This window comes from Pogoniulus pusillus, chromosome 29 (assembly GCF_015220805.1).
Source record: "Pogoniulus pusillus isolate bPogPus1 chromosome 29, bPogPus1.pri, whole genome shotgun sequence".
Taxonomy (NCBI): Eukaryota; Metazoa; Chordata; class Aves; order Piciformes; family Lybiidae; genus Pogoniulus; species Pogoniulus pusillus.
In genome coordinates, this window is record NC_087292.1 from 2374319 (window position 1) to 2386511 (window position 12193).

Below are 12193 nucleotides of genomic sequence, written 5' to 3' on the forward strand. Positions count from 1 at the left end.
AAGCTTCTTTCCTCCAGAGCCAGGACAAGAGGACACAGCCTCAAGTTGTGCCACAGGAGGTTTAGATTGGAATGTTAGGAACCATTTCTTCCCCCAGAAGGTCATCAAACCTTGGATGATGTGAAGCTTAGGGCAGTGGTGGAGTATTTGTCCCTGTCAGAGCCATGTAGATGTGATGCTGAGGGATGGCTTAGTGTTGACCTGCCAGTGTTGGGTTAATGATTGATGACCTGAAAGGTCCCTTCCAACCAAAACAGTTCTGTGATGCTGTGACTTACTGCCCCAGTCTCCACACCATAAGATTGGGGCATAAAAGTCATGAGACCTTATAAATAAAACACAGCTGGGGACCACCTTGTTTAGTTTGGGGTTCTTGGACCTGCAGGGTATTCTCCAAAGACCTTCTCAAGCTCTCCCTTCTGCAACCACAGGTGGAAGCAGCTGAGTTCCTTCCAAGTTCCCTGCACTCCAGACCCTAGGGCTCAGGTGAAAACCTTCATTTCTTCTGCAAATCTGGAGAAGGTCTCTAGGGCTGCCAGCAGTGGCTCTGAAGGCTCCCTCTGACATCAGTTTGCAAGTGTGCAGGTGACACCAAGCTGGGGGCAGATGTGGCTGGGCTGGAGGGCAGAAGGGCTCTGCAGCAGGACCTTGACCACCTGGACAGATGGGCAGAGGCCAAGGGGATGGCTTCAATAGCTCCAAGTGCAGGGTGCTGCACTTTGGCCACAGCAACCCCATGCAGAGATACAGGCTGGGGTCAGAGTGGCTGAGAGCAGCCAGACAGAGAGGGATCTGGGGGTGCTGATTGATACCCACCTGAACATGAGCCAGCAGTGTGCCCAGGTGGCCAAGAGAGCCAGTGGCATCCTGGCCTGCATCAGGAATGGTGTGGCCAGCAGGAGCAGGGAGGTCATTCTGCCCCTGTACTCTGCACTGGTTAGACCACACCTTGAGTGCTGTGTTCAGTTCTGGGCCCCCCAGTTTAGGAGGGACATTGAGATGCTTGAGCGTGTCCAGAGAAGGGCAACGAGGCTGGGGAGAGGCCTTGAGCACAGCCCTAGGAGGAGAGGCTGAGGGAGCTGGGATTGGTTAGCCTGGAGAAGAGGAGGCTCAGGGGAGACCTTATTGCTGTCTGCAACTACCTGAGGGGAGGTTGTGGCCAGGAGGAGGTTGCTCTCTTCTCTCAGGTGGCCAGCACCAGAACGAGAGGACACAGCCTCAGGCTGTGCCAGGGGAGATTTAGGCTGGAGGTGAGGAGAAAGTTCTTCCCTGAGAGAGTCATTGGACACTGGAATGGGCTGCCCGGGGAGGTGGTGGAGTCGCCGTCCCTGGAGCTGTTCAAGGCAGGACTGGACGTGGCACTTGGTGCCATGGTCTGGCCTTGAGCTCTGTGCTAAAGGGTTGCACTTGATGATCTGTGAGGTCTCTTCCAACCTTGGTGATACTGTGAGACTGTGATACTGTGATCTCTGCCACTCCACATCTCCCACAGCCCTACTCCATGTCCCTCCTCTCCCTCTCATTCCCCCAGTCCCTTGGTTACTGTTCCACAGCACAGGTTTCTTTGGAGCCTCCCCTGGTCACCTCCTTGCTCCACCTTCATTTGCTGCCCTAAGGCCTGCTCACTTCTTCTTCTTTGCCTCTCATTTTCCTCTTGCCCTCTTCTCCAGGATCTTTCCCCAAACGATCCCTGTTCCCTGCTGTCCCCAGCAGCAGCCAGGCTGTGCCCCAGACTGGAGAAGCTGGAGAGGAGTGCTCCTCTTGGGACACCTCCTTCAGGAGATCTCAGGTGGTTCTGCCCACCTCTCTCCAATGATCTCCTGCTCCAGTGCTGCTCAGAGGCTGTGCCATGCCCGGGCAGAACCCCTCACTGCTGTGGGCATTGGCTCTGCCCTCCCTGCCCCTTGCTGCCTCTCCTCCTGCAACCTAGCACCGAGGGGCACTGCAAAGGCCAAGGAGCTCCCGGGACAGGCTGGGGTAGGGGCCAGGGAGGTCAGGGCAGCAGCCTGGGCAGGGGTGGGGTTTGCAAAAAGCAGCCTCAGCAGGGAGGCAAGCAGCAGCCTGGCTGCAGACCTACCTGTACAAGGCGGAGGCTGCTCTCTTCAGCCCTTTGGGTCTGTTGGGTTTGGGTTCCCCAGCCATGTTGATATCTGCAACGAAGGGACAGGCAGCTGTGCCAGGGCAGCTGTGCCAGGGCAGCTGTGCCAGGGCAGCTGCACACTCAGCAGCAGCTGCAGCTGAGCACAGAGCGAGGGAGGCTGTGCACAGCCCTGCCACCGGCAGACGCAAACTCCTCCGCACCTCCCACCGCGTCCCCACCTGCTTGTGCCATGCCTGGGGCCCTGCTGGACCTCCACAGGCAGGCAAATAAATCCCTGCCCCTGACCTAAGAGAAACCAAGGAGTGCTGTAAAGGGCCTCAGAGAGCAGAGGCACATCCCTTGGGGGTCTGAGGTAAACCATCAAATACCAAACGCTTCCACTGGTCAGTTGGTAATGCACACCTGGACAACAGCTGTGTGCAGCTGCCAGCTGCAGACCTCTGCTAGGGGAGCTTGCAAAGGCCCCAGGCAGCACTAAGGACATAAAGGGAAAGCAGAGATATGGACAGAGTGGCTGAGAGCAGGCAGGCAGGGAGGGAGCTGGGGGTGGTGGGAGAGAGGAGCTGAAGAGGAGGTAGCAGTGTGCCCAGGTGGGCAGCAGAGCCAATGGCATCCTGGGCTGGCTCAGGAGCAGTGTGGGCAGCAGGACAAGGGAGGTTCTTGCGCCCCTGTGCTCAGCACTGCTCAGGCCACCCCTGGAGTGCTGTGTCCAGTTCTGGGCTCCTCCATTGCAGAGAGCTGTTGAGGTGCTGGAAGGTGTTTGGAGAAGGGCAGCAAGGCTGGGGAGGGGCCTGGAGCACAGCCCTGTGAGGAGAGGCTGAGGGAGCTGGGGGGGTGCAGCCTGCAGCAGAGGAGGCTCAGGGCAGAGCTCATTGCTGCCTGCAGCTGCCTGCAGGGAGGCTGTAGCCAGGTGGGGTTGGGCTCTGCTGCCAGGCAGCCAGCAGCAGAAGAAGGGGACACAGCCTGAAGCTGTGCCAGGGCAGGTCTAGGCTGGATGTTAGGAGGAAGTTCCTGGCAGAGAGAGTGATTGGCATTGGAATGGGCTGCCCAGGGAGGTGGTGGAGTGGCTGTGGCTGGAGGTGTTGCAGCCAAGCCTGGCTGGGGCACTTAGTGCCATGGTGTGGTTGGTTGGGCAGGGCTGGGTGCTAGGTTGGGCTGGCTGAGCTTGGAGCTCTCTTCCCACCTGCTTGATTCCATGATTCTATGATCAGCAGTAAAGCAATAAAGAGGAGCCTGTGAGGAAGGCTGTGCTGGTGCTCATCTCAGCTACCCATTGAAGACCACTGGGCTGGTTGGGACAGGGCTGGAGCGTGGGAGAATACCTCTGTTAATGGACTCCAAGGAAGAACTGCAATAACTCTACCTCTTCTTCTGACTATGTCTGCTCTTGTAACATGAACTGTGGCTTGTGCCAGCATGGGGTGTGCAGGATGGAGGGAGTGGTCCTGCCTGCAGCCAGCACTGCAATAAAACACACTTACTGCAGGACTCCCCATGAGGTTTGGGGGTCATTTCACAGGCCACCTCTTCCTTCTGCTTTAGAGAGCTGCTAAGCACACCCTGCACGTGGACTAACTCCCCCATCCCTCACCCAGCAGGACAAGCTTCTCAGGGGGGCTCAGCCAGCATCTGAACCTGCTGCATGCTGCTGGCTGCCAACAGCTCCTCCCTTGCACCTCCAGAGCGGAGGTGAATCGCCGTGGGCTGGGCTGGGGAGAGCTGCCCTGGGTGCAGGCACACAGCTGCAGCCACCCCAGCTGACCTCAGATGAGTATGTTCCAGGAGGGGAGGTGAGAATGAGCCTTCTAATCCACCCAGCAAATTTCTCCCCTCGGCCTGGGTGCCAAAGCTGCTTCTGAGGTGAGAATGAAGCACCTCAGGGAGGCTGCCGAGAGCCTGGTAGCACCCTCTGAGGGTGGCCCTAGGAGTGCAAGGAGGGAGCAGGAGGCCTCTCCTCCTCTTCACCTCTTGGCCCAGGAATGAGCAAATTCCTTGCTGGCTTCTCAGCCCTAAATGCTTTCTGCTCCTGCCTAAGCAGCTGTCAGACCTCTGGGCACAATCACAGAATGGGCTGGGCTGGAAGGGAGCTCCAAAGCTCAGCCAGTCCAAGCCCCTGCACTCAGCAGGGACATCCTCCACTAGAGCAGGTTGCCCACAGCCCTGTCCAGCCTCACCTTGAACATCTCCAGAGATGGGCCTCAAGCACCTCCCTGGGCAACCTGTTGCAGTGTTGCAGCAGCCTCCTGGTGCAGAACTTGTTCCTCACATCCAATCTCCATCTGCTCTGCTCCAGTTGGCCCTTGTCCTCTCACCACAGGCATGCCAGAGCAGCATTTCCTTTCCTTACACCCCCCAAAAGCACCATGTGCATAGGGCTGGACAAGGCTGCCCCAAGCAGTGGGACAGGTCCAAGCTGGTGGCACAAGCTGCAGCCTCTCAGGTGCAGGGCAACTGGAGAACTTCTATCTGAGGCTTGGGCTCATGAGTCTGTGACTACAGACTGAGGCATTAAGGTTCTCAGCTCTTCAGGGCTCAGCAGGTTTAGGCTTTTTTCACACTGCAGGAAGGGCCCTCATGGAGAAATGTGCCCAGGCAAAGTGATCCCTAGGGAACAGCCTGCCCACTGCATTGTTCACTGAGGCAGTCACCTCCAGCAGCAGCAGGGAGCTGCAGCACTGCTGGAACAACCTGAGCAGGAGCAGCAGGGAGCTGCAGCACTGCTGGAACAACCTGAGCAGGAGCAGCAGGGAGCTGCAGCACTGCTGAAGGAACCTGAGCAGGAGCAGCAGGGAGCTGCAGCACTGCTGGAGGAACCTGAGCAGGAGCAGGAGGGAGCTGCAGCACTGCTGGAACAACCTGAGCAGGAGCAGCAGGGAGCTGCAGCACTGCTGGAGGAACCTGAGCAGGAGCAGCAGGGAGCTGCAGCACTGCTGGAGGAACCTGAGCAGGAGCAGGAGGGAGCTGCAGCACTGCTGAAGGAACCTGGGCAGGAGCAGCAAGGAGCTGCAGCACTGCTGAAGGAACCTGAGCAGGAGCAGCAGGGAGCTGCAGCACTGCTGAAGGAACCTGAGCAGGAGCAGCAGGGAGCTGCAGCACTGCTGAAGGAACCTGAGCAGGAGCAGCAGGGAGCTGCAGCACTGCTGGAACAACCTGAGCAGGAGCAGGAGGGAGCTGCAGCACTGCTGGAACAACCTGAGCAGGAGCAGCAGGGAGCTGCAGCACTGCTGGAGGAACCTGAGGTGGAGCAGGAGGGAGCTGCAGCATTGCTGGAACAACCTGAGCAGGAGCAGCAGGGAGCTGCAGCATTGCTGAATGAACCTGAGCAGGAGCAGCAAGGAGCTGCAGCACTGCTGAAGGAACCTGAGCAGGAGCAGCAGGGAGCTGCAGCACTGCTGAAGGAACCTGAGCAGGAGCAGCAGGGAGCTGCAGCACTGCTGAAGGAACCTGAGCAGGAGCAGCAGGGAGCTGCAGCACTGCTGGAACAACCTGAGCAGGAGCAGCACATGGGACAAGGCTCTGGAGGAGCATGGACATGCTGCAGCTGCACAAATGTCCTGCTGTGCAATTCCTTGGGCTGCCTTTTAGGGCCTGGCAAGAGACATAACTTCTGCTTGTCCTGGTCCTAAGCTGGCATGAAGAGTGTGGTACCAGGGGGCTGCTCAGCCAGCCACAGAATGTTCCTCTGGAGGCTGAGAGCAGAGCCTGTGTTCTCCTTGCTGCCTTTCACTCTCCACCCTCCCACACTCATCTGCCAAGTGGAATGCAGAAGAGTGTGGAGCCTGAATGCCAATAAGGATGGGCATGGCCACAGCAAAGGTCCATGCTGCCAGGTGCTGCATGTGGTTGCCTTTCTGAGGCTGCTCCTGGCAATGCTGTTTGCTGTAAAGGAAGAGAGCAACAAATTCTTCCCTTGCTGCACCCCAGAAGGTGCACCCTGCTGAGCTCCAGGTCCCTTCTCACGAGTCCCTTTTGCTGTCAGGGTGCATCCTGCCAGCTGCCACTCACTTCTCTTGCGAAATGGAGAGCTGATTCCAGCACCACTGCCACTGCTGAGCCTGCACCTCGAATCCTGGGCTCAGTTTTGAGGCACTCACTCCAAGAAGGACATTGAGGGGCTGAAGCAGGTTCAAAAAAGGGCAAGAGAGCTGGGGAAGGGTCTGGAGAACAGGGCTACAGAGCATCAGCTGAGGGAGCTGGGGCTGTTTAGTGTGAAGAGGAGGCTGAGGGAGACCTCATTGCCCTCTGCAGCTCCCTGAGAGGAGATTACACTGAGGTGGGGTTGGGCTCCTCTGCCTAGGGTCAGGTGATGGAAGGAGAGGCAATGTCCTGAAACTGTGCCAGGGGAGGGTTAGGCTGGAGATGAGGAAAAATGTCTTTGGTGCCAGAGTGGGCAGAGATTGGCACAGGCTGCCCAGGGAGGTGGTGGAGTCCCCAGCCCTGGAGGTGTTCCAGAACCATGTGGCCATGGCATTTGGGGACAGGGTTTGGTGGCCATGGTGGTGCTGGGCTGAGGGTTGGCCTGGATGATCTTAGAGGGCATTTCTCCACCCAAACAATTCAGTGATTCCATGACTCCAGCATGCTGACTGACAGCCTCCATGGCAGGCAGAAGGGGTGCCCGGGGGTGCATGACAGCATCTCCATTTGCTGCTGTGCTCTGCCATGTCTTCAGCACTGCATGGGGATGAGCCAGGAGGAAATGTGCCCCTTCAGTGGTGCTGGGCAGTAGGTCCCTCAGGGCTCCCTTGACAATGAAGAAGGAAACACAAGAGCTCAGCACAGCAGCCTGGACAGATTCTGCATCTCATTCCCACTTGGGCTCCTTCCTCTGGCACCACTGAATCCATCTGCCCACTCTGAGGCAGAGCTTTCCCTCCTGCTCCTGTCCAGGCCCACTCCAGATGCTCTGTCTAGACAACATGGCAGGGTCAGGGGTGGATCCAGCTTCCAGTGCTCCCTGCTGGAATGGTAACTACCTCCTGCAGTGGCTGGGATGTCTGGCAGCCTCTGGAGAAAACACAGAGGTTACCAGGAGCTGCCTGGCAGAGCAGTCCCTGCCCCAGCTCGGGATGGGGTTTCAAACAGCTTCATTTTGTGCTGCTGCACAAGGGAAATGCAAGTTCTTGCTTGCATGGCTGGCAACAATGCAAGAGGGAGCAGCTTGAGAGCTGCCCTTGCCTGGGACATCCCAGCCAGAAAGCTGCTGCTGGCTGTGCTCATTCATTCTGGATGGAAACTGTCCCCTGCAATTCACCACTGGCACTCAGGAGGGCTGAACTCTGCTGCTGCCACCACCAGCATGTGTCACTGTCCCATGGCAGCACAGCCACTGAGAGCTGGAGTCACTCCCTGAAGGCTTTCTGCAAGGCTTAGCTTTGCCACGATCCACCAGAAGGACTTGCAAGTGCCTTGGCAGGTGCTGGGGGAGATGCAAGACCTCTACATGCCCACTGAGATGACAGAGGCTGGCACAGCACGGGGGTCACACACAGAACTAGGAGTACTTTGCCCTTACACTGGGCACTGCCTTGAGCCATCCTGTCCCACCATGTGGGTGGTGACCCTCCACGAGCTCCTGCCATGCCAAGCACAGCCCTTTGCCTGCCAAGCTCTTCCACAGGACCATGTCCCTGCACCCTGCTGAGGTTCCTGGCTGGAGCTGCTGGCACAGAGCCTTTCTTTCTGCTGTCACCAAGGCAGGGAAGTTCTATCAGCATCTCCAAGGACACCCCTCAAAACCCTGCCCATGAACAGAAGCAGGGACAGTATCTTCAGTGCCATGTCCCCTGCCACTCCCATCCTGTCCTTGCTGTCTGTCCTGGCAGGTTAATAGGCCTATTCGATGTCCTGGCTTGCCCCACCCTTCTGCTGATGGGGGAGGCAAGGGTGGGAGGAGAACAGAGGCTTGGGCCATTATGTCCCTCCCAAAGTGCACCCACAGGTGTTTAGGTACTTGTTGGGGTCTTGCCTCAGTCAGGATGAGCAAGCCCTGGGGTCACCTAATATGGTCAGCTTGGCAAGTGCCATCTGACTGGGGACTCTCTGTGGCCAAGGAGCCTTTGCACTCAGGCAGTGTCAGTGGAGCTAAGCTGCAAGCAGCTGAGCTGCTGCTGCCCTTCTGCCTCTGCCTCACTGTGTGCTGCTGCTGCCCTTCTGCCTCAGGGAGCTGCCTCTGCCTCACTGCCCTCCTGCTCTGCCTCCTGCTTCAGACCAGCTTAGCCCTGGTGTTCTGGGCTCAAACCACCTGGAAACTGAAGTGCCTCGAGGTCCCCAGGAGAAGGCATTTCAGTGCCTCTGCCATGGTGCTCTCTGCACAGCTGCCAGAGATCTGCCTGCACCTCTGCAACCCTCCGTGCCAAGGGGCACCAGGAGCAGGGCAGAGATCCTCTGCCTCTTTCCCAGCAGCCTGGGAGGATCTGGAAGCCTCTCAAGGGCCAAGCAGCTCCAACCCTGCCACAAAGGAGCCAGGGACTGTCCTGACATTCCTCCTCCCCAGCAGTGAGCAGCACAGGCTTGCCCCAGGGCTGCCTGTTTGCCAGTGAGGCAAAGTCATTGTGGGGCAAAGCTCTCCCAGTGTTCTGCTTCTCCTGACTGAATGAACTGCCCATGAGCAGCCTTGGGAAGGCTTTCCTGGCCCAATTAGAACCCAAATGGAACTCATTTGCACAGAGCTGTGGGCAGGGCTTGCTGGAAATCAAATGCACTACATCTTGTGTAATTCCTGCCTCATTAATTGCCACAACTAAATCACTGTCCACATTCCCACGTGGCAAACACCTCTTTCTTAGGGGGAGACTTTCCACCTTGCTTTATCCAAAGACATTTTCTAACCACATTGTCCAATTCTTCTTCTCTGCTGAAAGCTGATTTCTCCTGCAAGGGAATCATCTCTGTGTTTGCACTTATCCAGCAACAGCTAAGGGAAGTGTTGTGGTAGGCCTGGATAGGTCAAAATAGTCTGATCCATGTCCTGGCTTACCCAGACATGTTTTTCTGCTCTCCCTCCTTCTGCTATGGGGAGAAGTAACCACAGGAAAGAGGACAAAGAACTTGGAGCCACTGAGTCCAAGGACTCTGCCCTGCCCAGACATGTTCCCCTGCTCCCCCTCCTTCTGTGCTGGGGGAAGTAACCATGGAAACAAAACCAAAAGCCCATGGCTTCACCTAATGTGGTCAAGCTTGGAAAAGTGCCATTCTGATTGGCTAATCCATGTCCATTAGAGGCCCATTAGGCTCAGGCTGTACTGATCCAAAGAGCTGAGCAGGTAACACAACATGCTCTGCTGTTGTATTTGCTCTTGCTTGCTGCTTGCTGCTTGCCTGCTGCCATTGCTCACTGCCTCGGTGCATCCTGAGCTGCCTGGAAACTCCACTGCCTCGAGTTTACCAGCAACAGCCTCTGAGTGCCTCCCTGTGATCAGCCTGCATGGCCAGTGTGACACTGCTGAGACTGCACCTGGCAAGACATCTTGCCTTCACCTGCCAAGACAAGGAGTCCTGGAGACACACAGGTCATCCAGAGAAGCCAGGATAAGGCCAGAGATTGTCTGCCTCCTTTCCACAGAAGCCTGGGAAGAACCAGAAGCCTCAGTGGATGACAAGACAGTAACAGAGTTCCCTGAAAGGATCTGGGTACTGTCTGAAGCTGTAGCTAGCCCCACGAGTCAGGAGACTAATCTTTGGTGAGTAACTACTTACAGCCTCTCCTAATTCACTAATTGCCTTCTGCCATAAGCAGAAAGCAGCTTCCTGAGTCCATCTAGGACAAGGAGCAATGGGTGTAGGTTGCAGCAAAAGAGGTTCTGCCTCAACACAAGGGGAACTTCTCTATTGTAAGGGTCCCAGAGCCCTGGCACAGGCTGCCCAGAGAGGTTGTGGGGTCTCCTTCTCTGGAGCCTTTCAAGGCCTGTCTGGATGTGTTCCTGTGTGATCTGTGTTAGATAGGATTGTCCTGCTCTGGCAGGGGGGTTGGACTGGATGATCTCCTTGGGTTCCTTCCAACCCCTGACATCCTGTGAGCTGTGATCTAGAGGATAAGAGGTATAATTAACTGCCAGTTATTTCTTGAAGTGTTCTAGTTTTGCCTGCTCCCTGTGTGTGTAAATATCCAAACTGTGCCTTTCAGACCTTGCAAATACATTTTCTGTCAAGACTTAATGTCAAGAAACTGCATTCATAGTTATGAACAAACTCCACCTGGACATCAACACTAATACAGGTTATTAATTCTGCATTATTGACAACAGGAAGCCAGCTGAGCCCTTCTGAGGTGAGACTGGCCCACGAAGGGAAGCCAGAAGGAGCTGAATTCACACCTTGTCCTTGAATTTACACCATGGGCCTAGGTCTGCCACAGCCATGCACCTTGCTAGCTAACACACAGCTCTTATTGGCAGGCTAGAGCCCTGGGACTGGCACTGAGAGGAGAAGAAGAGGCTCCTAGCATGGCAAACATCTCATTCCTCTTCAGCTGTGTGGGCAAATCTGTGTCAGCTGCACAGCCCTTTTGGCTTACTGGCAGGCTAGAGCCCTGGGACCAGCTCTGAGAGGAGAGAAGAAGGTTCCTAGCATGGCAAACATCTCATTCCTGTTCAGCTGTGTGGGCAAAGCTGTGTCAGCTGCACAGCCCTTTTGGCTTACTGGCAGGCTAGAGCCCTGGGACCAGCTCTGAGAGGAGAGAAGAAGGTTCCTAGCATGGCAAACATCTCATTCCTCTTCAGCTGTGTGGGCAAAGCTGTGTCAGCTGCACAGCCCTTTTGGCTTACTGGCAGGATAGAGCCCTGGGACCAGCACTGAGAGGAGAGAAGAAGGTTCCTACTAGCATGGCAAACATCTCATTCCTGTTCAGCTGTGTGGGCAAAGCTGTGTCAGCTTCACCTCCTCTGTTTGCACCATCACAACCTGCTCCTCTGCTCCCCAAAGCTCTCTTCATCACACACTCTGCAGATGTGGGCAGTACCCAGGCTGGAGGCACCCCTGGCACACTGCACTTCACCTTGGTCTGCACTTCTGCTCTCTTGGACCCTAAGAGAAGTGAAAAGAAGTTCCTTGTCTTTGAGTAAAACACAGATGGAGCCAGCACAGCGTTTTCAACACCAGATCCAGCACACAAGTGCTCATTTCAGGCTGCTGTGCCAGAAGCAGAGTGGGAATGGGCTGCGAATCACTCCCCTGGGTGCCCAAGGACCACTGCCTGCAGCAGGCTTGGAAATAACCTTCCCCCCCCTCCCTTTTTTTTTCCCCATTAAAAATATTGTTGGCAGTTCCAATTCTCAGCTCAGAGCTGGTGACAAAAGCTTCTCAGCATGTGACACTTCAGAGCAATCTGTCAGGTCAGGAGGCAGCTGGCAGCAGCAGAGGTGGCTTTGTTTGTTACTTCTCATCACACAGGAGAGCTGAGGAGAGGCTTTTGAGTGCCTAAGGGCTGAAGTTAGTCTGAGCCAGCCTGAATTAGATTCTCAAGCCTCAGGAGAGGCAGAGGTTAAGACCTGGTTGAGAGAGGGATCCAAATAATGTCTTCTTCCAGCCTTGCTCTTCCACAGCAGCTCAAAGACAAGGACATGGGATGATGGTTCAGAACTGTGCTTTAGCTTCCAGTCACAGCCTGTAACGTGAGGTTTTGGGCCACAGTGTCACAGCCCTGAGGGTCATAAGCTGCATGAATGGCTACATCCAGCCCACAGGGGACTCAGGAGCCTTCAGTCCCTGCTTGAGCTGCTCAAAACTCTTGCTGGATAAACCTCTTTGCCAGGCTGACACTTTTGGGACAAGATGCTTGCTTTTGGGGACAAAACAAGACTGAAAGAAAGCCAACATCCAACCCAAAGCTTCAATGCATACAGCAAAAGCTTCTGCCTCTGAGGCCTGACAGGGCTCTGGGCAACCTGCTCTAGTGGAGGATGTCCCTGCTGAGTGCAGGGGGTTGGGCTGGATGAGGTTTGGAGCTCCCTTCCAACCCACACCACTCTGTGATTCTCTCTACACTGAACTGCAATTCAAGGGACAGCTCTCTACAAACAGTTGCAGTGCTGCCCTCCAGCCCTGGCACAGCCATGCCTGTGTCTGCCCATGGACCTTGCTGCTCCTGATCTA

At 56.0% G+C, this 12193-nt stretch overlaps 1 protein-coding gene across 3 annotated transcripts in view; it reads right to left on the reverse strand.

The window, feature by feature from the left end:
• The window catches only part of RALY (RALY heterogeneous nuclear ribonucleoprotein), a 157206-nt gene that overhangs the window by 15624 nt on the left and 129389 nt on the right, over window positions 1-12193 (reverse strand). For all 3 annotated transcript variants that reach the window (XM_064167494.1, XM_064167495.1, XM_064167496.1), the window contains one exon: window positions 2078-2150. In XM_064167494.1, the coding sequence (XP_064023564.1) occupies window positions 2078-2150 (73 nt within the window). The remainder of the gene's footprint in view (window positions 1-2077; window positions 2151-12193) is intronic.